This window comes from Canis lupus, chromosome 8 (assembly GCF_048164855.1).
Source record: "Canis lupus baileyi chromosome 8, mCanLup2.hap1, whole genome shotgun sequence".
In the NCBI taxonomy this organism is placed as follows: domain Eukaryota; kingdom Metazoa; phylum Chordata; class Mammalia; order Carnivora; family Canidae; genus Canis; species Canis lupus.
The window spans coordinates 56,326,845-56,352,389 of record NC_132845.1 but is presented as its reverse complement, the minus strand read 5'-3'; the positions used below and the strand labels follow the sequence as shown (position 1 = coordinate 56,352,389).

The following is a 25,545-nucleotide window of genomic DNA, read 5'->3' as shown; positions in this document are numbered from 1 at the left end:
GCCTTTCTTTCCCATTTTATTTCCATTTCATTAGTGTTTATGTTCAACCTGAAATACTGCATGCAAGTACAAATATTTTTAGTTGCATTCTCCTTCATAAAAATTTAATTTACCTTCATAGCCATATTTTTTAGGAGATCACAGAATTATGATGATTAAAAAAATCAAGTGCTGACACTGAACATCATTAATGATCAGTCATAGAATCCTATAATCTTGGACTCACCGCTATACATTATCATCTAGTTATCTTCCTGCAGGTAGAGGGCAGGCAGTTCTCATGCTTCTAATACTTCCCCAGATTCATTCCTCTCATTCGGTTTAAGGATCTGGTAGTTAAAAGTTCCTCAGGGATATTAACCTGCATAAGATGTCTGCATTTAGACTGTCTTTAGGGGGTTGCTTATGTTGTAGTTTTCAACTAGAGTAGTACTCAGAATCCTACGTAGTGCTTTTAAATAACATACATGTTCAAATCACATCCTCACATCCCAGACCTAATAAACCAACTGCTAGGAGTTGCAAGCCTAGAAAACAAATGTAACTCACTACCAATGTACTGCAAATATAGAAAATCAGGTTCATCTTCCATCATTTCTCTCAAAGCACAATCATCAAGCATTAAAAAACTAGGAGTTAGAAAGAAGAGCAGAAAAAAGACTAAAGAGAGACTAAAGGCGTATACATAATTCACCAATTACATGAATCTTAAAGTTCCATAACAAACTCTTATCTCCACTCCCAGTTGGGAATCATTTTTTTAAGCTGTCAAATGAAGTTTGTCATCATCTTTCAGTGCCCATGAGAAGCATTTTCCTCATGAAACACAGGATATCGAACAGTTTGTCTCATGGGGTAAAAACAAACCAATATATCAACACCGGCACCAGCAGTATCATCAATCAGGACCACGGATCATGTGTTTTCTCTGCATTTTTGTCACTGACTCCTTGAAACAACCCTAAAGCACCGGATACTACCTTTACTTTGTAGCTGGGAAAATAAATGAAGGCCCAGAGGCTAAGTTACAGAAAATCAGGTGAGGAAAGCAGGATTCAGCATTGAGTAATAAAGCAAGGTGGCTAAGTACATTGCTGAAACTCCACAGACACCAAGACTCAAGTCTGGGCTCTCTGCAGCAGTTGTATGACCAAATTTGCACAACAGGGAGACAGACAGTACCTCTTTACCCAGCTGTTAACTATACTGTCCTATGTGAAGTATTTAGTTCAGTGCCAGCTTCAAAGAAATGCTCCACCAGTGGCAGTTTGGTATAGTGATTAAGAGCACAACTTTGTAGTCAGACTGCTTGGGCTTAAAAGCTGCTCTGTCATTTCCTAGTTATATGATCACAGGCAAGATCCTCAATCTTTCTGTATCTTAGTTTCCTCATCTGTAAAGTGAGAACAGTAATTGCACCTGTCTCAAACAGAATACTAACTCCTGGATCATTCCCCCACGGATGCCTATTCCCAAAGGAGAAAAAAAATTCTGCTTCTTTACTGGTTTTCTTCGTCTCAGTAAGTTTCCTAAAACCTAAGATTTATCCTTGCTTGCTTACTGTGCATGGCAAATCCCAACCACCACCGAACCCCAAATCCATCCACTTTTCTCCAGATCTAACAACCAAGCCACCATCACCATCATCAATCAGCACCTCAAAGACGTCGAGTAAAAGTACTTGTTGCCCATTATTTGTTTTTTCACATGCATGTGTGTTTCTTGCCACTTCCACAGAGCAAGCGTAAGAAAGGAAGATTGAGAATGTTCGACAAAACCGCCTAGGCTGAACACAAAAGGACAGACCTGGAATTTAACAGTGCAGCAGCAGAAGCATTCCCATACTGACAGGAAAAGGCAAGGTACTTGGCATCAACACTAATGCTCAGCCTTGCGCTGGGAGTACTGACCAATGAAAGAGGACCCAGAAATAAAGGGTAAAGATAGTGGAAAAGAAACAAAAGAAGCTAACATGTATGAAGCAATAGTTTTCCTATATACCAGAAGTAGTTGACAAGAAAATGTAATTGAGAAAAGAACCTAACTCTAACAGCCACAAAAATCACAAAGCAACTTAGAATACGGCTAACAGAAATATTTAAAGTTATATGTGATTACGTTTTATTGCAGGCCACAGAAGACAACTTGATTAAGTACAGATACTTGTTCCTGAACAGGAAGACAGAATAATATTCTTTCTTAAAGTGTAATTCAATTATAAGAAATTACTAACAGGAGTCTGTAGCATGGATAAAGTGATTTAAAAATTCATATAAAACATGAGAGGATGAAAAAGAAAATCTCAATAGTGGGATGGGGACAGGGGGAAGCTGCAGGGTCATGCAACAGCTAACAAGTGCTGCACTGCCAGAGTAACTAAGCTTCAGCTGCATGGCATGAGTAAGCCAGGGAGCGACCCAAGTATTTATCAAATGTTAGTATTTTAAATCAGTAGGAGAGAAGGAATAATTCAATACTTTAAAAAGATTTTTAAAAATCAGACTATTTGGGCAGCCCCGGTGGCGCAGCGGCTTAGCACCGCCTGCAGCCCGGGGTGTGATCCTGGAGACCCCGGATCAAGTCCCACGTCAGGCTCCCTGCGTATAGCCTGCTTCTCTCCCTGCCTGTGTCTCTGCCTCTCTTTCGCTCTCTCTGAATAAATAAATAAATAAATCTTTAAAAAAAAAAATCAGACTATTTATCAAAAATAATCTCATCTGATTGTGTTAAAAGATGAAACCAAAAAGTTATCAGTAAATGAGAATTTTTTATACCTAAAAGCAAAGAAACCACAAAAAGAAAGGATACAGATTTGATTACTTACCCAAAATGTGAAGTCATTTTATGTCAGAATAAATCAAAAGCAAGGAAGCAAGCAAAAACCCCAGCAAACAGCAGGATCCATTTTGCAAACCAAACTTTATGTTAGTAAAAATTTCTCTCAGAATCTGGTCATGACCTAGTTCAGAGGAGGCAGGGGAAGGTGGTCCAAATTTGTCTTTTGCTATATATTCCTGTGTATTTTAGGAAAATGAAAGACATCATCTCACCATTGATGAGCTAAAATTTCATTTTAATCTGAAAATCACTTGATACTTAAAAAAAAAAAAAAAAACCCAAAATTCGAAAACCGTGTTTCAGCCAAGGACCTTTTGGTTATGAAAAACATGTAGCTCAGATAGAGGTGGGGATATCCCAGTCCAACTAAAGCTGTGAAAAGAACAGGACTCCTCAGCAATCGCAACTAGTATGTCTCACAGAGACAGACTCTTTCAGAACTGGGAGAGGTGAAAATTTTAATGTTTCCCTTACAGACAGGAAGCTAAAACCCATCATCACAAATGATCCAGAGGATAAACGCAGAAGAACATTATTAACAATCCTGTTAAGTTTTTCCAGGAAATAGTGAGAAACAGTAGACTGAAGCCCCATGCTGGTGGGAGGAAAGGGAGACAGCTGAGTTTTACTGAGCGTGATGCAAAATAGAAATTTTTACAGACTGCACTGATATTAGGCAAATGAAGATCTGGAAGACTGAACATTGCCAAAGAGCACTGGAAATCCAAAATAATACCACAAGCTCCTATTTTCACACAAAATTACCTGAGAACTGGGGCCAGCTCCAGCACCACACGTCAGAACAATAGTGCATTTCTATAGCACCTATTCACAAAGATCAAAGAGGGTATGTGGGGGCAGAGCAAAGACTGGCTATAATTCAAGTGATTTGTAAAGGAACAGTATCATCTGCTCAGGAATAATTTATATTCAGGAAAATTCATTTATTTTTCTTATTAAATATACAGCATGTAAGAAAAATAAACACGTGCCTTCTGCCTTGAAGGCTTTCATTCTCACCAGAAAGGGAAAGTCCTTCAGAAGTAAATGTACTTTGGTTTTAGAGTAATTCTGGGGAAGTATGACACAGTATCACTTGGGAATATGAGAGAACCTGACATGCACAGTTTCAAATAGCACTCAGTGACAAAGTTCAAAATGTTTCTTTTGGTTATTCTGCCTCTAGCCCAGGGGCTGGCAAACTCTTTCTGTAAAGGTCCAATTAGTGAATATCTTAAGTTTTGCCAGCCAGATGGTCTCTGTGGCAACTACTGTGCCATTGTAGCCTGAAAGCAGCCGGAGCTAACATGTAAATGAATGGGCATGGCAGACTTCCAACAGGACTTGACTGAAATGGGCTGCAAACCATCCTCTGTTCTAGATAAAGATGACAAATGCAATACTACCATCCAAATGTGATGCATGGATCATGACTGGTCTCTGGTTTGAGAGATGAGGTGAAGGTGTTCGGGAGACAGCCATAAAAGACAATCTAGGGGCTGCTGCTTTAGACCGAATGGCGAGTGCCTTCAGCCAGCGGTGATGCCTGAGCACACAAGAGAGGAGGGCTGAGAGACATTTAGAGTTGAAATCAGCAGGACATGGGAAACCAGTCGCCTGGGAGACATGGAGATGGCAAATCAAACATGATTTTAAGATTTCTAGATGGGAGGTGATGGGTGTGCTAACTCTTGAGCAACAGAACCCAGAAAGACATGCTGGCAGGACGAGGAGTTCAATTTTGGATGTGTGGAGTTTGAGGGGCCCAACATCAGCTGAAGACATCTGGAAGCAATGAATCTAAAACTGAGGAGAGATCTGAAGCAAAGTCATGGGAGAGAATAAAATCTGAAAACTAGTTGAATAAAAGAACAAGAATGGTGCTCGCTTTGGCAGCACATATACTAAAATTGGAACGATACAGAGATTAGCATGGCCCCTGTGCAAGGACTACACGCAAATTTGTGAAGCGTTCCATATTTTTAGCCCTGGTGGCTCAGCGGTTTAGCACCGCCTTCAGTCCAGGATGTGATCCTGGAGACCCGGGACTGAGTCCCGCGTCAGGCCTCCTGCATGGAGCCTGTGTCTCTGCGTCTCTCTCTGTGTCTCTCATGAATAAATAAATAAAATCTTAAAAAAAGAAAAGAACAAGAATGAAAGAGCTTTAAGGAAGAGGAAGTGAACAATAAAGTAGGTATCAAGGGTCTGCAGCGGAAACAAGATGACGAAGGGGACGTCATCGTTCGGAAAGCGTTGCAATAAGACGCACACGTTGTGCCGCCGCTGTGGCTCTAAGGCCTACCACCTTCAGAAGTCCACCTGTGGCAAGTGTGGCTACCCTGCCAAGCGGAAGAGAAAGTATAACTGGAGCGCCAAGGCTAAAAGATGGAATACCACTGGGACCGGTCGAATGAGGCACCTAAAAATTGTATACCGCAGATTCAGGCATGGATTCCGTGAAGGAACGACACCTAAGCCCAAGAGGGCAGCTGTTGCAGCATCCAGTTCATCTTAAGGATTTCAACGATTAGTCAAAATAAACGTTCTGGTTTTAAAAAGGAAAAAAAAAAAAAAAAAAGGTAGGTATCTATAACAATGAAAAAGGAAAAGTCTGTTACCACAGCTACATGTGAAAATCACTAAGCTTGGATTTGACATTCAGAAAACCAATGACCTTAGTAAGAGCTATTTTAGTCAAGTGAGCAGGAGCCAGATTACAGAGGACTGAAGTCATGCATTAGAGACTACAGACTACTCTGTAAGAAGGGGAAGGAGAGAAAGTCTACATGTCCTAGAGACTGGGGGTTTAAATTTTTTTTTTAAAAGATGACACAAGCTTAACTATGTTTATCGACTAGGGGGAAAGGGTACCAGTAAAGATCAAGAAGTGCAAATTCCACGACATCAAAGATGGATACCACATTGAAAAGACAGTAAAGAGCACAGATGGAGGATGGTATTTTCATCTTTAAATGTCTCTGGAAGGGCATCTAGGTGGCTCAGTTGGTTGAGCATCTGTTTTCAGCTCAGGTCATAGTCCCAGTGTCCTGGGATCGAGCCCCCCACATCAGGCTCCCTGCTGAGCAGGGAGTCTGCTTCTCCCTCTGCTCTACCCATCCACCCCGCTCATGCTTGCTTTCTTTCTCTGGAATAAATGAAATCTTAAAAAGGATTGAGGTACTGATAATATGGATAAAAACTTTTTATTTTTATTTATTTATTTATTTATTTTCATTAAAAAGGCCCCTTTCAAAAAAAAAAAAAAAAAGGCCCCATTTCTTGGTCATTTATCATTCTAGCTCAACTCTCCCAGAGATTCCCTAAAAAGAAAAATTCAAATGTAGTAAAGGCTGTAAAGAGTAATAGAGACAAAACCCACATACCCCTCCCTTAAATAACTAGTATAGAAAACTCCTGTGTACTCCTTCTCTGATCACATCTCCTTCCTTCCCCACTGGGTCACTAAGTGGTAATCACTCAAAATGCTCTATCTGAACTCATCCCTAAGCAATATAGCAGCTTTATATTTTATATAAATGCTATCATACTATAAATAAACAACGGCATTCTTGGGACAACTAATGGAAATTTGAACATAAACTACCTATTACAGGATCTGCTTAATGTGTCCCCTTTTGCCTAGGAATGGATTGTGGTATCATGATTGTATAGAGACCATCCTTATTCTCAGGGAATTTCCAGTATTAAAGATGAAGTATACTGAATGTGCATATGAGTGCATACATATGTACATATGATGGGGAAGGTGTACATGTCTGGTCGAAGAGGAAGGTGAGGGTAAGGGTGGAAAGGAGGCATGCATTTGAAGATGGGAAAACATAAACAACTGCTGGATCTGGGCGCAGGGTATATGGGTATTTTTTCTCTATTAACTTTTCAGAACGTATGCCAGTTGGATGATAAAATGTGAGCTGGAACACACGGGTCTACAAGAACAACACTGCCAAATGAGCACCCCCACATCCTCTATTACATAAAGACCTGTAAGTCCCCCAACTTCAGAGTTATTTGGGCACTATCAGAGCCTGATACCGTGAGGCTCTAGGAAATCAATTGCAGAAGAGAAGTCTCGGTGTTGAATGAAAGCATCACTAGGGGTCTGAGGCATAGCCACAGACTGGCCACTGAGCCCGAAAAGCCAGCTGGTTTGACCAGGGCAGGTCTCTAAAGGCTTGTAAGGTACCTAGGCAGGATACAAAGTCACTACATTTACCCCAGTTCCTGTCACTCCTTTTCATCTTCTACCTCACTTACCTGCTAGCCTGAGAAAGTGCTTGGCTTAGGATCTCTGATTTATAAAACACCTCTTCTCATCCCGGGACTATCCCTGCTCCCTGACTGCACTGAATGAATGAGAACTGAGTTATGTGAGGACAAGGGAGGAGCATCCAACACACTGCACCTTTCATTTTTATCATGAAAACTTTAAGTATCTGTGTATGTATTTATTCTATGTTATTGACCTACATATCAAATCTACTCCATTCATTAACTGTATTTGTTCAGGAAACAAGTGAAACACAGATACAAAAATAAAAAGTTAAGATTATGTTCACATAGCTCTGAACTACCTGTGGTTCACAACATACAACTTTTGTGTTTGTGGACTCTTGATCAAGCTTTTTATAATGGATACTACACTGCTCTTCACTGATCCATAACCTGTAAGAGGAGGACTGAATGCGTTAATTCAGTGTGTGTGTGTCTAAGGAGCACCCTGTTAGAGTCAGTCACTGGATCACTATTGTCATTACTGTTGTAAATCACCCTTAGAGGCCAGGGCAGACCTAACAGTCTAAGAAGAAGGCTTCCCTAGTTCATAGACATCCATTGGTCTCTTAGGTGGCTAAAGTTGCTACTACTCCTAGCAGCATCTACACAGATATTTTAAGTTAAATATGTGGCATATGCTGGAAAGTGGAGATTCACAAATGTTTTTTAAAAAGACAAAAACAAAAATCTAGTTTTTCTGCAGTGCTCTGCCTTCGTCACCCACATTAATTCTGGACATCAGCCAGACTGCTACATTCTCCTGGCTTCCATCCCCACCTCCACATGAATGCAGTGTTCCTTCATAAAGTCCTCTCAGAAACAAGCAGGGCATTTGTCCTTTTCAGCCTTTGTTGAAGACTTCTTCCTATGCTCACATAGGCCTTCTTTTTATCTGAATGCACATCTCTAATATTTTTGGGATTTCTGATCCTAACCATTTTTGATAAACATTTTTACACTATTTTTCATTTCAAAAACAGCTCTCTTTCATTTCCCAAATTAAAAGTGGTACTCAACATACCACTTTCTAAATTTATGAGCCCATTTCCCTGGTCATTTTGTTAAGTGTAATAACCACCATTGTTTAGCTCTTAATAAGTACTCAAGCATTCACTGTGTGAATAACCTCTCCTAAGGCTTAGATCACATTTTTAAAATACATGCCCATGACCCACTACATCATCTGCTTCCAGGCTGATTTCTTGGATGAACTTCAAATTAACTGCTTGGTGCTATATGTAATATGTCTAAACCAGAGTCTTCTTCCTGAAAAGTACAGGTCCTTTCGTAAAAGTTTGGGGGAAGATAATTCATTCAGTACCTAAATGTCAGGCACTAACTACCGTGCTTAAACACTCACATAATTTAATCCTCAAAGCAACCATATAGGTTGCGCACTAATGTCCATACTTTATAGCTTAGAGAGGGCTGAGGTAAATTAAGTGATATGGCCAATCTCACACAAGGTAATAAGTGATGACGAGGGTAGTATTAATTCAGGGTGATACTGAGTTTGTATCCTGTCCAATAATGATGTACTGCTCTGATTATCTATGTTAGAGAAATCACATTCATGTCCTCTTCCTCCTTACCTACCACATCCAGTATGCTGCCAAAGTACAGCAAGGCTGTTACAAACCCAGCTCTGGAATCAAACAGATCTTGATGTAACGCCAGCTCTGCTACTTATTAGCTGTGAAGTACCATAATCTAAAGGACAGAGGAGTCCTTGATATATGTAAGAGAGCAGAGACAGAGAGTAATTCTTGCTGGGACAGTTAGCAAAGGCTGGTCAGATGAGATGCAGACCCACAGAGCAATAAAGTAACATGCCCAAGGGCAGAGACACTGGTATGTATGGAACTAGGATTTAAAAACCTGGTCCATTTGGCTCTAGAAACTTTGTTCATAACCAGTATATGCTAGTGTTTTCATGCGTGGGAACCTTGATTCTATGTGGCTTGTAGTAAATGCTTCAAAATAGTTTGATAAATGAATGGACACACAAAATATTAGAACCTATCAGAACATACTGCAACAAACTGGCCTCTGAGAAAACCATAATCACATACATTTTCTCCCTCCCCATCATTACTGAACTCAGAAAGGCCCTTCTGTGGCAATCACTGAGTGCCATGTGCTATGTGAATACCATTTCCGGAAGCAACAATCTTTCTCTGGCACAGGGTAACTGAGTGATCATGGGCAAGTTATCAAATGTCCTGGTACCTCAGTTTCCTCTACTGAAAAGTGAGGATAAGAACAATTTATGTTTCACAGGGCTGCTGAGGATTAACTGCAATAATATGTACAACTGCTTAACACATATACTGAGGGGGAGGTGAGGGGTGCTTAATTTTAAGTGTAGACTTATCAATTTAAGCTTTTATAAATTGCTTGTGAAAATGGGTAGAACCTGGAGGGAGGGTGATTAAAATAATCATTTAAAAAGTAGAATTGGCAGTCAGTTTACAGGAAACGTTTAAGGATTCCCAATTGGTAACTTCCTGCACGGAACTCTAATTTTGTAACGCAGATATTGATGGACACAAATACATCCCCAACAAGCCATGAATGTATCAACTTGCTATGCTGCTAATGAGGACAGTTGGAGTCTCGTAAGAAATGCCTTCTCTCACCTGACTGGTTTTTGCTGTTCTGCACCTCTCCGTTATTTTGTGGCTGTTGATTTGTTAAAGCACTGCTTTCTGACTGGCTGCTTAACACTTTAACAGCAGATCCCAGGTTTGCTGCTATGACAGGAAAATGCTGACCCCTCTTTAGAAGCTGTTTGTGTTCCTGGTGGCGAAATCGTGGTGGTACTTCCCGAGGATACCGAGGCAAGGCCTGTGCTGGCTGCGGCTGCTGCTGTGGCGGCTGCGGTGGCTGCTGCGGCGGCTGCTGTGGCTGCTGTGGCGGCTGTGGCTGCTGCTGCTGCTGCGGATTGTTGGCTGTGGCTCGCTTGGCATTATTATTAGTGCTGGTTGCTGTGGAAGTGCCGTTATTAGAGTTGGCAGGCTGAGGCTGGCTTACACTGGGCTTTATCTGTTCTGGCACTAATCCCAACAAAAGAAAAGGGGTGGAAAAGATTAGCCAGTAAAGTGTACCTCCACAGTAAGCCATCTAAGTAAAAAGGCACTACGAAAAACAACCCTAAAGGAACAGAAAGTTCAAGCGTGCGAGGATATCCTCATTCACAGGCTCAGGTTTTCTTAGGAGAGAGTTCAATTTTACTTCTGCAACTACTCCTCCAACAAGGGGACGGACACCATCGGCATCCCCTGGCTTGTATGACAGCTCCTGCGCACCAGCTCTGGCCCGTATTATTTCAATCAGAGAACAAACACTGATTGTATAACTATGGAACTCACAACAGCTCAAAGAGCAAATGTGGTGAATCAAATTTTGGTTATCTTAAAAGAACCCTCAATTCCCTGTAAACTGTTCTTTGTCTGCCTCATTTTCAAAGTGTTTGGTCCCTATTCTTCATTTCTGAAAGACAACACAAGAACAGATAGAAAAGGTAGAAAACACTCTGACAAGTTCTTTACAAAAAAGGCAAAGTTTACAGGATTTGTTGTTGTTAAAAGGTAAAGTCTGAATCAAATAAGACAAACTCGGAATGGAGAAGTAAATACAAAGATTATAGAATGAAATCTACAAAACTAATCAAAACTGGAGAAATAATGTAGATCCCCTGTCTTAAGCAAATCTGAGAAACAGACATTTGTCCACTATATGAACAATGTGCGATCATAAACAATGGATTTCTAGACTCTTAAAAGAGATCAAATAAGTAAACAAACTAATGCAAATGCCTTAATCTGGTAAAGATACACCCAATCTCTAAAACTACAGAGACAGTATGGTATATGAACTTTTGATGCCAGATGGACCCAGGTTTTAATCCCAGTGCTGCCTTTACTAAGTTTTGTGTCTTTGGGCAAGGTGTATATACCAGACTGAGCCTATGGTCTCCTCTATAAAGTGGAGATAAGGAGATAACACCTATACCTTGCAAGGCTATCCTAAAATTAAATATGTTACCACTTACAGAGTACCAAATACAAAGCTAGATGAATAGTGGGCATTTTTTAATGACTGGCACAATACCACCTTACAATTTCGTAATAGTTGAACATTTCTGTGAGAGTTTGATGCATCTTTACAGATGCCACTGTCAGATAAACAAAGTGAAACATCTCCATGTGACCAGTGAGGAGACTCAGAGAAAAAGCTGTTCAAGGGCTAAGAGCTCCAGGCCTGAAATTAGAATAGCCCACCACCAGAACTGGATTATCTCTGCGTCCTTCTCCTTGCCTGTACAGTACAGGCAGTTCTGGTCGGTACCCAGCACAATGTAAGAACCCAGTAAACAGAGCTATTATGTGGGCCAAATAAAGGCAATATTCGTCAAATGCTCACAATGTGCATGACACTTTGATAAAGGTGGTCACCAGTATTGCTTCTAGTAGCCACCCAAACCCTGACAACATCTCTCCCGGACCTGCCCCTCCCACCCCTCTGCCCCCCTCCCCCCATCCTTGCTCTAAAGGCCCCTTCACTTGGCAGTCTGGCCTCACTACCGCCTTCTTTCTCTGAGCCACTGGTGAAGTTAGTCTACATCATATCACTTATATATTGTTAATACATGATCTAGCCTCTTATTTTTTCAAATATGACTCTGATTTTTTCTAAAGCAATGCAAGCAAATTATCGTTCAGGAGGAATTACATGAAAAATCAGACATTCTATCTACTACTTGGAATCCTTTCCATTCTTTTTGAAGGCAACTAAAAAGCTTTGTTTTAATAATTTGAGTCAAGTACGTTCTAGGTTTAATTAATTATGAATGAAATTTTTATCTCCCAGATAATTTAATGTTCCCAGAAAGTACCAATAATGTATATTCCTTTTTAACAAGGAAAATGAGGCACTAGAATATTCTAAAGTACTTCCGAAATAAAAAAAAAAAAGTACATGTAGCTATGAAATCATAAAGGACACAAAAACTCTAACTCAGCCTTTACATATTTAGTATCAAGCTCAGCATGGTTTCTGACAATTGAATGTAACCTTATAATACTTAAAATACTATCCACAGCTAAAAATACAGGCTTGCCTGCCACTTTATTACTAGGAGGAAAAGAAAAGATTATAATAAAGATTATAATAATTTAAAACCCCAAAAAGATATTGTTTATATGAGATAGCTACAGGAAAATATTCTTTAATACCTTCAAGGAAGTAGAAGATGGCCTACATGGACAATGTATGTAAGAACCTCAACACTTCATCCAAAGTGACCAGAAATTCAGAAGCAGTATTTACATCTGTCAGCCAGCTGCCCCATTCCTACCTCAAATTCAGAGAGCTGCTGTACTAACCAATAAAGTATCACAGGGAAAAAAGGCGAGATAGTTCTCTTTTCTGGGGCCAGATAATTTCACCAAAACCAGTAAAAACATTAAGATAATATAACTATTGATTATAAAACTGAACTAAATAATCTGAAGTGAAATCTCAGATGTAAACATGAAACATACCAGAAGAGTAAAGAGGAAATTAACTGTGTGTAGGTAGGGCGGTAAGGATGGGGTTGCTGGGTAACAGATATAATTACTGAATATTTTGGCTATTGTGGATGCAGAGTTAAAATTTAGGTTAATTATCAGTAAATATCCAAACCACTGAAAAGAGAAAAAGGAAAATGAGAAAACAAGAAAACTCAATTCATTCGACGGATACAGAAAATGCAATAAAAGAATTATTTTGGAACTGCAATTAATATTAAACACAAAAGATGATGTTGAGCATAAGCCCCCAAAATCTGTAATCAAAATAAATGTGAATGAATTAAAAAATAATAAATGTGAATGAATTAAATTCACTTGTTAATAAAAGCTCTTTTGTTAAGAAAAGAAAAATCTGGGATCCCTGGGTGGCGCAGCGGTTTGGCGCCTGCCTCTGGCCCAGGGCGCGATCCTGGAGACCCGGGATCGAATCCCATGTCGGGCTCCCGGTGCATGGAGCCTGCTTCTCCCTCTGCCTGTGTCTCTGCCTCTCTCTCTCTCTCTGTGTGTGACTATCATAAATAAATAAAAAAAAAAAATTAAAAAAAAAAAAGAAAGAAAAAAGAAAAAAATCTAAGGAATATACTTTGCAAAAATCACCACTGAAACAAAACTATATAGGAAGTTGGGGGGGGGGGAAGTACAGAGACTGATGTAGAAGCAAAACTGCTAACAAAATTTAAATAAAAGTAATATTAATATCAGGTTTAAAAAAATTCAATCATAAAAGCATCATAAAGAATGAGATATCTCACAATGATAGAGGAAAACAACTAAAAAGATATAAACAGCTAAGAACACTTATGTACCAAACTTTAGTTATCAAAACATGTAAATCCAATGGAGACAGAAAACCTGAAAAAGGAAAACTATCTACTATAAAAAAAGATAACACCTTTTTTGACAAATACCGATGGAACAGTCATAGAAAGTACATACACACACACAGACACCCATACAGCACTAAAGAAAACACCACTAAATTGCAAAAAGTACAAATAATATAGGTGGTATTTCTGGATTACAATGCAACCACATTAGAAAACAACGAAACTAGCTAATATAACTGCCTTAAATTTTGAGCTAAAGAAAGAAATATCAGAACTGTATGATCATCAAGAAAATACTTGTGAAAACAATACACATAATAAATTTTAAGATACCGCTAAACCAGTGATCAAGGAAAAATTCCTGGTCTTTATTGTTTTCAACAAGTAAGAATGAATATGAAGCATCTTACACAAGTTAAAAAATGAACTGGAGGAAGAAGAAGGAATTAGTGAAGATAAAAGTAGCAACTGATGACTTTACAAGTGAACTAATAACTTCAAGGCATGACTTCATGAAAAAACTTAATTTTAAAAAATGAAAATGGAAAAAATGAGATGATTTTCTAAAATTAAGGTATTTCTTTAGACTCAACTATAAATAATTTGAAAAGATGGAGGAGGGATTTAACACTGACCTCAGAAGAGGGAAGAAAATAAAGATTAATTGGCACAGAAGAAATGAAGGGATTGATAAAATCACCCATCAGGATCAGACAGTTTGATCAATATTCCCATACATTATTTTTTGTTTATTAGCACATTTTTAAGAAACATGTAACTCTAAGTCTAATGCTATTTAAATTGTTTAAGAGCACAGAAGATGGAACACCAACACTGTTACCAGTAAGTTTGACAAAATTTTAGTAATCCCAAACAATGGGGGGGGGAGGGGGGGGTAGAATATAAATAGTGCCAGGGATAAAAAAGACATAACTTCAAATGTAGAGATTCTGGAAATACAAGAAAATGTTATGTACAATCGATACCAATAAAAACAGGAAACCCAGCTAAATGGAACAATGTTCCATAACATGGCTTGGCACATCTTTCCAGTAAAGGGCCAGAGAGTAATAAGCATTTTAGGTTTTGCAGGCCATACAGTCTCTCTTGCAACTACTCTACTCTACTGTTGTAGCACAAAAAGTTGCCACAGACTACACGTAAATGAATGGATGTGGCTGTGTTCCAGCAAAATCTGATATATAAAAATAGGCAGTGGGCCAAATTTGCAAGCTATAGTTACCCAGTGTCTGTTCTAGAAAATAAAATTTACCAAAATGAGCTCATAGAAAAGATCCTTTAATAGCAGAAGACACCAAAAAGGTTCTCCAAGATTTACCTCTCTAAAAAGCACTAGGCCCAGATGACTTTATAGGGAATGTGCATATTAAAATCCTCAAGAAACATGGAATATAAATCTATACAAACTGTTCCAGAACAAAGACGTGCAGGTTCAAAAGACTGACTAGATTCAAATCTTGGCTAGACATATAACCTGGGCTAGGTACCTAACCACCCTGGCACCTCAGTTCCCTCATCTGTAAAACAGGGTAAGTATTAAAACCTCTACCACGTAGGGTTGTTGTGAGGTTTTGCAAGATGTAAAGAACTGAGAATAATAGCTGGCACCTACCTAGTACTCAATAAATGTTAGTGACCACTATTGCCATGTAGGTTAAAAAAAAAAAAAAAAGAGGGGGGCATCCCTGGGTGGCTCAGCAGTTTAGCGCCTGCCTTCGGCCCAAGGTGCGATCCTGGAATCCCGGGATCGAGTCCCGCATCGGGCTCCCGGCATGGAGCCTGCTTCTCCCTCTGCCTGTGTCTCTGCCTCTCTTTCTATGTCTATCATGAATAAATAAATAAAATCTTAAAAAAAAAAAAAAAAAAGAGAGAGAGAGAGAGGAATAAAAGAACTCTCAGGTTTTTGGCCTGAAGCGTGAACAGACAGTGGTACCATTTACCAAGACATGAAACAGAAGATAAAACCTAAGTTTCAAAAAAATAAAACAAAACAAAACAAAAAAAACAACAAAAAAAGCACCTAAGTTTCAGGGATCCCCGGGTGGCTCAGTGGTTTAGCGCCTGCCTTTGGCCCAGGGCGTGATGCTGGAGTCCCGGGATCGAGTCCCACATCAGGCTCCCTGTATGGAGCCTGCTTCTCCCTCTGCCTGTGTCTCTGCCTCTCTCTCTCTCTCTCTCTCTCTCTCTCTCTCTCTGTGTCTCTCATGAATTAATAAATAAAATCTTAAAAAAGAAAAACAACGTAAGTTTCAGAAATACGTGAAAGAGTAAGTTTAGCTTTTGATTATTTGTTGTAATACTATAGGACAGCAATTCTCAAACGTTTGATCTCAAGACTCCTTTGAATTTTTAAGTTACTGAGAATATCAAAGGTCTTCTGTTTAGTGGGTTATAACTATATTTACCAGATTAAAATTTTAAACAGGAAAATTCTTAAAAATAGTAATTTTTATTTATTTATTTTTTTAAATAGTAATTTTTAAAATAAACCCTTACATGAATCAACATATATTTTCATTGAATGAATATATTTTCTGAAATAATTGTTTCCCAAAACAAAAAGTGAAAAGCATGCACTGTTTTACATTTTTCCAAATTTCTTTAATATGTGGCTTAAGAGAAGCAAGTAGATTCTCCTATCTACTTCTGCTTTTAATTTGTTGTAACATCTACATTATGGAGCCTCTAGAAAATACTACATACTCATAAGAAAAAAGTGAATAAGACAAAGTCTTCCTATCATTATGAAAAGTTTGACCTTGTGGATCTCATGACAGTTTCAGGCAGCCCCTCAGGAGTCCTCAGATAAACTCTGAAAACCATGCTCATAGGATATTCATGTGTAGAATATAACTCAATATACGGTTCTAAAGTTTAGTGAAAGTATGGACTGAAAATATAAATTTAGGGTTCAGCATACAGGTGGGGGAGAAAAAAAGTCATGAGAGTAGCAGAATGAGAAGAAATGGCAAGACCTACAGGATAGGTTTCCATAGCAGAGAGAGAAGTAAAAGGCAAGAAGAATAAGTCAGGACTGCCAGAGAGGTAGGAGAGAATGGGTGGGCTTATTTTAGAAAATGGCCTCACTGTTTACTCAAGCAAGGATTTCTCCCTCTCCAACAGATTATCTCCCTGATAGAATTCAACTGCATCCTTATTATCTTTAAAGTCCCTGCAGTGATTTAGGTCCTCCATCAATTTACTCTGGCAAAAACTTCCTGATTGGTCTTCTTGGCTTACATCTTGACCCCTCCCAATTTTTACCCTCTCCCGCAAATCTATTATCTCTGCCCAAGTTATCTGTGTTGTTAAAATGATTTCAGAAATCTTCTAAAGTACTAAGGATGACCCCATCTACCACTTTCCAGATTCATATCCCATTACATCCACACGTTTCCTTCTTTCCCACACCACGTATCTGCAACACTCCAAAAGGTACCATTCTTTTGTATGATGTTCCTTGTGCCTAAAATGCCTTGATGCCTTTCTTGAAAATCTTTCCGTCCACCTTTCCTAGGAAACAATCACCTCCGACTCTCATCCTCAGTTCTGCTAAACTTAAAAGCATTTCTGACAACCAATTTCCCCTCCTCTATTCCCATAAAACTCTTCTTAATGCATTCCTTACCCTACACATGCTTACTTTAAGTGCTGGCTTTTCCTCTCTCCTCCCCCTTTATCACTGGCATTCCCAGCACCAAGCACAGCAAATGGCCAAGAACTGTTAGCTCAATGAACAACTGAAGAACTATCAGCATATGGGATGGCTGAACCAAAGTACAACACAGAATGATACTGAAGGTGAAACACTGCTCAACACTGACATTTAAAAGGTAGAATAAATAAGAACATGTAAAGGAGAGAGAGAATGATCAAGAGAAGTAGAAAGAGTAATAAGGAAGATGACGGTAGCTGGTTAGTATGTTGATGAATAACTCCGCGGTTACAAATCTGCTCTAAAAAATAAAAATAAAAATAAAAATAAAAAATTCTAGAGCCAAGATCCAGAGAACAAGTCCAGTCAGTATTATTGTTTTCTGGAAAGATACCCTAATCCACCACAACATCATATCATCCATAACACCAGAAAATTGTTTCGAAGGAATTTCATTCAGCCAGTACAAAATACATATATGCACTACATTTTTTTTTAATGTTCACATTTTGCCATACTGTGACCCAACTAACTGGTCTTTTGCACAGTTTAAAGCAGATGGGCAAAAATGAATAGGTCTATAAATAAACAACTTTAAAAAATTATTTTAGAATGGAAAAATTACTTGTGCAAAGAATTTAAACCAACATTTGCCTAAATCGTGCTCCAAATCAAGACTTCCCACTTTGCAAAACAGTAAAAGAATCAATATTACAATTAAATTATTAACTTTTGCTTTCATGTGTTTGATATTTCTTATGTATAAATATTCTATCATTCTGTAAACCTGAAACTGTTCTAAAAACAGCCTATTAAATGGGGGGGGGGGAGCCCCACAGCAACTGTCTTATATTAAGGTAAAAAGCAAGACTAGATAAGAGACAATTTAATATGCAAAAATCCTAAATATACCAAGTTCTCAATTAAAAATTTTTAAAATTTATGGTCATTATTAAAATTATATTAACATTTACTTCTATCTTTAAAATAACATTTTAAGATGCCATTTAAATAAATTTATTTCAGAAAACAGTAAATAAGTGAACTTCCTATTGGATATCTACAAATTTAATAGAAACAACAATTGAAATATAAAGCAGCCATCAACATTCTGAATTACCACATCTTAATACCTCAAGCCCTTCCTTTATTCTTATCCTTCCAAAGTCTATAATTTAGCTTTGTGTAAGAGTTTTCAAATTGGCTACATTGTAAATCTTCTAGAAAACATTGGCTTAAGTAACAGGCATAGTATACAAAAATGCCATTTTAAGACATGATTTCATTTTCACAGAATGGAGCATTTAATTGACCTCCAAAAATAAAAACCATACACAGATTTCCTTTTGAATCCCTAAAAGAATTGAAATAGCTGAAATTACCGGATTAAAATAATACTTAATATGCATCTATAGAATACACAGAGCTTTTTAAGACTGTTTTAGGCAAACTTTAAATTTTCCTAAAGTAACTATTTCTAATCTCAAAATATATCATTATATAGGAAAAACAAAACCATCATGCTAAGTTCTTTGAAGACAAATGGTGAGCATCAATGAAAGCTCAATTGGAAAATGTTATTCTCACATAAGGACCAAAGTACTGGATTTTCCTAAGTATTTTTTATTTTTATGAAGAAAAAATTTCCTACCTTCTCAAACAAATATGAGTAGGTATAATCAACAAGATAAAAAATGTACTAAAGTAATTCAGTAAGAAGCCAGAGTTTCCAGCAAATAAATGGCAGTATTTCTAGCTGTCAATAATTAGGTTAAATTCCAAATACTTGATGCTTAAGAAAATCCTTACCATTGCTCAAATAGTATTTTAAAAAATAAATATCATCTATAAACATTCTTTAAAATCTTCATTACAGAGAATGATTTTATGCTCTTTTAAAAATTTTTTTTAAATTTTATGCTCAAAAGTCACAAAATAACTTCTGGAGGAAAAGTTAACATGCTAGGAACTAGTATATTTACATTGTAACTGCATATCAGGCAACACCACCTATTTGTCTTTCTTCCCTACTGTTAATGTTTCCAATAAGTAATTACAATCTCATTAAGCCTAAACTCTCAAATCAATCATTCTAGCTGCCCTAACACAATAAGGTAGTTTTCAATAGTCTTCACTTTAAAGACTGCCTCATGATCAGAATTAGAGCAAACAAGCACAGATGAAATCAATTCTTCCAGGTTTCCTGGTTAGTAGCAGCAGCAATGTCCCACTGGGACACAGAGTTTCAAAAAGCACAAACCTGATGAAAACTTCAAGCAGATTAGAAAATTCTCTATACCAAGAAATTTCAAAGAAGGGGGCTTCCAACTTCTGTTGCTTTCCAAATCCACAGCTTTCCCCAGAAAATGGAGGAAAGCTACAGTGTCACTTTCCCATTACGGAGGTACTGCTCGCCAATTTCCCTGTATTTAAGGCCCAATAACTCAAATTCCATCTCCTTATATTTTAAGAGGAACAGGAGGGGAAAGAAGAAGCCAGTTGGTTAAGCAATGCAAAGAGTATTCTGTTTAATTAAAATTGAGCCTATAAATCAAACTTATTTAAAACTTGGCCAAATATTATACTACTATAGGGCAGCCCTGGTGGTGCAACGGTTTAGCGCCGCCTGCAGCCAAGGGCGTGATCCTGGAGACTCTGGATCGAGTCCCACGTCTGGCTCTCTGCGTGGAGCCTGCTTCTCCCTCTGTCTGTGTCTCTGCCTCTCTCTCTCTCTCTCTCTGCATCTCTATGAATAAATAAATAAAATCTTCTAAAAAATATTATACTACTATAAAAATCCTCTTCTTATTCATTAACAAGCATCCTGGATGATTTATAATAGGCTTCCCCTGCATAATATACATTCCCTGCCATATACTAACTTCAGTTTGTTCTAGAATGCTGAAGGGCACTGAAGGGCACAGAGGGAGCAAGTCTGGCTTTTAAGTTGATACATATAGATCAATGCTAGAATTTTCATTGTTAACAAACTGCTGCAGTTTTAAGTGCCACAAGTCAACCTGGAAAATACCTAAATGTTTGTCAATCCATTACCTTCTGTTAATCTTAGCAAGTAGGTTGAACTAAATGGCGATTTGAGACCATGAAAAAATAAGACCTAAAGACTATAACAAGCTGTATTTATACTTTACACAAATTTCATTATTTCTGCTAAAAAGTTCCTAAAGTAGGGAAAAATAAGCGGCGAGATACCATAAACAATCAATTCAAAATTAAATACTGAAATTAAAGATTACACTGAATTCATTTAGTCATAATTCACTTCACAAATCTTCAAGAAATGGTAATTGTATCTTTTCCTGGCTCTTAGGGAAGCACCTGCCTCCAATCCCTCAAGGAACTTGATCTTCCTACTCAAACATCTCCCACCTCAAATTACTAACAAAATGAAACATAGCTGATTTGCCTCAATACAATCCTCTACTCTTCAGCAAAATGCCTAAAATCTGTTCTAAAGTACAGACCTTCTCTAACAGCTGGAGGATATCCACATGACATTCATAGCACGGAATTTCCAAGATCTATAGTTAATTTATCCATCAAATCTTGTCCAAATATGTGAGATTTAGAACAGTGGGATGATGAAAGATACAGTTTTCAGGCAGAGGCACGTGCTTTAAAAGAAAAAAAGACTGCCCTGAAGTCTCTTTCATAACTTAGAATTCTAGAAGTGATCCTTGAATTTTTGTTTTGTTTTTTTGAATTTGTTTAATTAGAACTGCTATGGGATACTTGTTTAAAAAAAAAAAAGATTCTTTAGCCTCACAGATTTACTAAATCAGAATGTGTATTTTTTAAAACAAGATCACAAGTGGTTCTCATGTCTGAGTAAATTTGGAAAACTGTTCCGGCTGATACTGTAGCTGCATCTAGAGAGCTTCTGATTTCCATTTGTGACTCAAAAAAAAAAAAAAAGGGTAACACCTAACAATTCAACTAGAAGTCAGTAATAGGCACAATTAACCAAAGTCCCAAACACATTGAAATTTTAAAAATTAAGAAAGATCACAAAAGTTATGCAATAAAGGAAATGTCCTAAATCACTGAAAAGAACATATTATTTAGGAAATACAGGTGGTTAGTTGATTCTATTAGAAAAAAATAAAGTTCAGAGGTGCCTAGGTGGCTCAGTCAATTTAGTGTGTCAGACTCTTGATACCGGCTCAGGTCATGACCTCAGAGTTCTGAGATCAAGCCCCATGTAGGGCTCCTGTAGGGCTCCAAGCTTCGTGTTGGAGCTTGCTTAGGATTCTCTCCCCCTCTGGCCCTCCCCACCGCTATGCTCTCTCTCGCTCTCTCTCTCTTAAAAACAAAACAAAAAAAAGTTTAGATAAATCAAACAGTTAATAGTACCACAAAATGCTGGCATTTTTAAAAGCTTTTAGAAAACATAGGCAAAAATTTTTCTAAATCTGGATAAATGGCCGCATAAAAGGCAAGTAATCAAAAAATCAAAAATTGTTAAGTTTGACCAAATAAAATTATGTCATATAATTTATTTTAGCAAAGGTGTGAGTGTGTGTGTTAAAAATTAAAAGGCAAGCTAGAAAAATATTTGTCCTGTGGAACAAGTTTTAAAGGGATCCGTTCTCCCTCCTCTCCCACTCTCTACCCCAATTTTCCCTAATAGAAGGAAAAGAGGTACTGTTTTGGGTAAGGCCCATAAAGCTAACACCGGCAAACATTCCATAGGGTCCCTAGAGTTTAGGGCCAGAGTTCGAGCTAAGAGTATAAGTTATTTAATTTTGCTTTCCTTCTTCTGAATATCAATTTGCATCCTCTGCATATATACCCCCTTCCAGGGTCTACTACTTGGCAAAATTTAGATATTTCTGCCTGGTATCTCAAATCTTCAGAACAACTTCAAACATATCATATAGTCCAAGATATTGGAAATATTTGCATCAAATATATGAGACAGAACGCTAATAAGCATATTATACAAAAAACTCATGTAAACTGGTAACAAAAGCGCTTAAGGCCCAGGAGGTAAATGGGTTAAGAACAAGAATGGGCAATTCGTAAGATGAAAGAAAGCACAAGTAGTTAAATGATGATATTCCATTTTACCAATAAACAAATACAAAGTAAAGCAATAAAATGCCAATTTGGGCCTGCCAAACTAAAAGGTGATATATCTCATTCTCGTGCTGCAAGACCTATTCTTTGAACTATGGCAGAGACGCTGTACTATGATTCACCCATGCTGGGTTGGGCTTGATTTTAATGAGAGGAAAAACCAAATCATCGTCTGGGTGAGGAGGAGGAACTCTGAAGTGACTGAGGACACTGCTAGTACACTGAGTCAAGAGGCTGAAAGGTTTCTAGGATACTGCACAACCATAGAGGTGGGAATTCAAATTCACCAAGTATTAGCTGGATGCCAGGCACTATATCTAATACAGCTCTAGCCTCATTATTCTATAAATTTGAAATATTACTTCCATTTTACAGATGAGACAGTTAAGGCTTAGAAGAAGGCTGCCCATGGGACACCTGGGTGGCTCAGTGGTTGAGGGTCTGCCTTTGGCTCAGGATGTAAACCCAGAATCCCGGGATAGAGTCCTGCACTGGTTTCCCTGCAGGGAGCCTGCTTCTCCCTCTGCCTGACTCTGCCATCTCTCTCTCTTTCTCTCGTGAATAAATAAAACCTTAAAAAAAAAAAAAAGGGTGGCTGCCCATGATCAAGCATATAGTAAATGGCAGAGCGGAAATTTAAAACCAAACTGGACCAATGTTCCACTTCATATAAATTAAGTTTCCTCTTACTTATAAGAACAAAATCAAACTCTCCAAAAATAGGGAAGTCACTAATTATGGCTTAGTCACACTGAAAACTGCAAATCAAAAATTTCTATAATAAGATATCTATACTCAGCATTTACTACCCTCTAGTCCTATGATTTATGTTCTTTATTGTTTCATTCCACAATATCAAGTAGTCTGGATTATCTCCTTTCCATAGAGCCAAACTGAGGCGTAGAGGTTAAGGAACTTGCCCAAGGTCACAGAAATAAGAACAGTAAAGGCAATATTCAAACCCAATGCTATCTGACTCAGAAGCCTGGACTTTTAACACTATGCTGTGTTTATGCTAGAATTCCATGATTATCATCTTCAGTAGAAGATTCAATACTTTTTTGCTTCAGGCCAAATGCTCTTTGCAGCTGGTTTTATCAAGTGTATTTCCACTAAGCCTCTCACTCAGTGCACGTTTGGAAGCACAGTTACTACTCTTAGAACCAACTAAAGGGCAGCCCAGGTGGCTCAGCGGTTTAGCGCCACCTTTAGCTCAGGGCGTGATCCTGGAGACCTGGGATCGAGTCCCATGTCAGGCTCCCTGCATGGAGCCTGGTTCTCCCTCTGTGTCTCTGCTTCTCTCTGTGTGTGTGTCTCTCATGAATAAATAAATAAAAATTAAAAAAAAAAAAAGAACCAACTAAAGAACAAGTACAAACTATGATAAAAATACCATGTTATTTTCTAGCCTGGAAGTTTCTCTTACCTGGTTATAGCTGATCAAGCTATTCTTGCTCATCTCTCCTGACTTCTCCAAAATTTAAACCTGAAGACTCTTCTGATTTGTCTTCTTTGAAACTAAATGCCTAATTGTTCCCAAGGCAGAATCTCAGGGCTTAGGACACAACCTTACGATACTCCTGACTTCTCCAAAATTTAAACCTGAAGACTCTTCTGATTTGTCTTCTTTGAAACTAAATGCCTAATTGTTCCCAAGGCAGAATCTCAGGGCTTAGGACACAACCTTACGATACTCCCACAAACCTCCAACAACCATGGGATCACTGGGCCTTCAATCTACTTTCCAAAAACAGTTTGCTTTGCTGACTGCACTGATCTCTGCTTTTCTATTTCCCATCTTTGCCTTGCCTCACCTTATCACAGACATCTAAAGTTACAAAATCTTTCATTGTTATCTAAAAATTTTGATTTTTTAAAAATTATTTATTTATTCACGAGACACACAGAGAGAAGGCAGAGACACAGGCAGAGGGAGAAGCAGACTCCTCGCAGGAGCCCGATGTGGGACCCGATCCCAGAACTCCAGGATCACACCCTGGGCCAAAGGCAGATGCTCAACCGCTGAGCCACTCAGGCCTCCCAAAATTTTGATATTTATAAGCAAACATACCTACATTTACTAGAAACAGTCCTTACGAGCAAAATGGGGTCCTTAGCGCCCTTTGCTACCTCATTGAGTATATAAACATATATACATATACAAATCATTTTCCTTTCTCAATAGGAGAAAAGGAAAAATGGTGACTGTGATATACCTAAACCTTTACTATTTCCATGGAAGCAAAAGGCCATATCCCCCTCCTGTTAGCACAGCACTATAAAAAGATTTACAAACTCAGAGACATCTTCCATAGGAAGAAAGAACTTTGCTATTAGTAAATTTTCACCAGCAAGAAACTCTGCTTCTCCTTCAAAGAGGTCAGCACACATGTGTCTTCACAATTTCTCATAAACTGAACATACTATGAGGGCACATTTGGAATCAGAACCTGGTCTGCCCAAATTACTTAATGCCTGCTTATAACATGTAAGTCTTGTTTCTACTATATATTATAGAGAAAAACACTGCATGGAAGCCCCAATTCTAACAGAACTTTCTGACCTATGTGACAGAAACAGTGTGCTGAGAGGAGGAGTGCCTCAGAGGCTGATGACCAGACTCCCTGGGACTGCCAGCCTAAGCTGGGAGTAGCTCCTCCTGTTTACCCTAACAGCCCCCCATATACCATTCTCCATGTGAGCTGTTAGATGAACAAGGTCAGGCAAAGCCACTTAAAGTCACACCTGTTTGGGCTTCAATTTCTCCTGTGAAAACCTGTGTAGCACAGGAGTTCTTTGCCAAGCCACCAAAGTTCTTAATTTCATTATCACAGGATTGTGACTGAGAAACTTAAGATCTTATGAAGTAATAAACTGAGACCACAGGTAAATGTATTTACCTCTACTCAAGTAAAGCAAAGATGAGAATGGAAGCACAATGGCAAGGAGGAGTTGGTTGTGTTCATGCACAACAGTACATGAAACAGGGTCAGCACACAAACATTTCACGAATGTTAAATGAAAAAGACAATGACACTTTATGGATCCTAACTTTAGGAGAATGGATCACCACACAATTATTTTTCATTTATCTTTGTTTCCCATGTAAACAAAGATGACCTCATGAAATTGTGCAACACAGCGAATATTGGCAGTGGCAATTAATAGAAAGAGTGCTTACTTATTATGAGAAGGGAACAAATTAAACACTTCTTCCTTCAACTCACACGGAGTC

The 25,545-nt window shown here is 38.3% G+C and overlaps 1 protein-coding gene, 1 non-coding gene and 1 pseudogene across 25 annotated transcripts in view; 2 read left to right on the top strand and 1 right to left on the bottom strand.

Moving 5' to 3' along the window:
- The window catches only part of TNRC6A (trinucleotide repeat containing adaptor 6A), a 206,973-nt gene that overhangs the window by 42,756 nt on the left and 138,672 nt on the right, over positions 1 to 25,545 (bottom strand). For 19 of the 24 annotated variants that reach the window (XR_012035613.1, XR_012035614.1, XR_012035615.1 and 16 more), the window contains one exon: positions 9,771 to 10,187. The exons of 4 other annotated variants lie outside the window; for them this stretch is intronic. Coding sequence is in view for 15 of the 20 variants with exons in the window: in XM_072836208.1 (XP_072692309.1) it covers positions 9,771 to 10,187 (417 nt within the window). In the remaining 5 variants the exon portion in view is untranslated. Of the gene's footprint in view, positions 1 to 226; positions 337 to 9,770; positions 10,188 to 25,545 lie in introns of those variants that run through there. One more of the 24 variants, XM_072836225.1, reaches the window with a different exon arrangement.
- LOC140639287 (U6 spliceosomal RNA) lies at positions 4,719 to 4,822 on the top strand. The gene has a single exon (XR_012036059.1). It is a non-coding gene; the product is annotated as a U6 spliceosomal RNA (small nuclear RNA).
- Positions 5,046 to 5,396, top strand: LOC140638598 (large ribosomal subunit protein eL37 pseudogene; annotated as a pseudogene).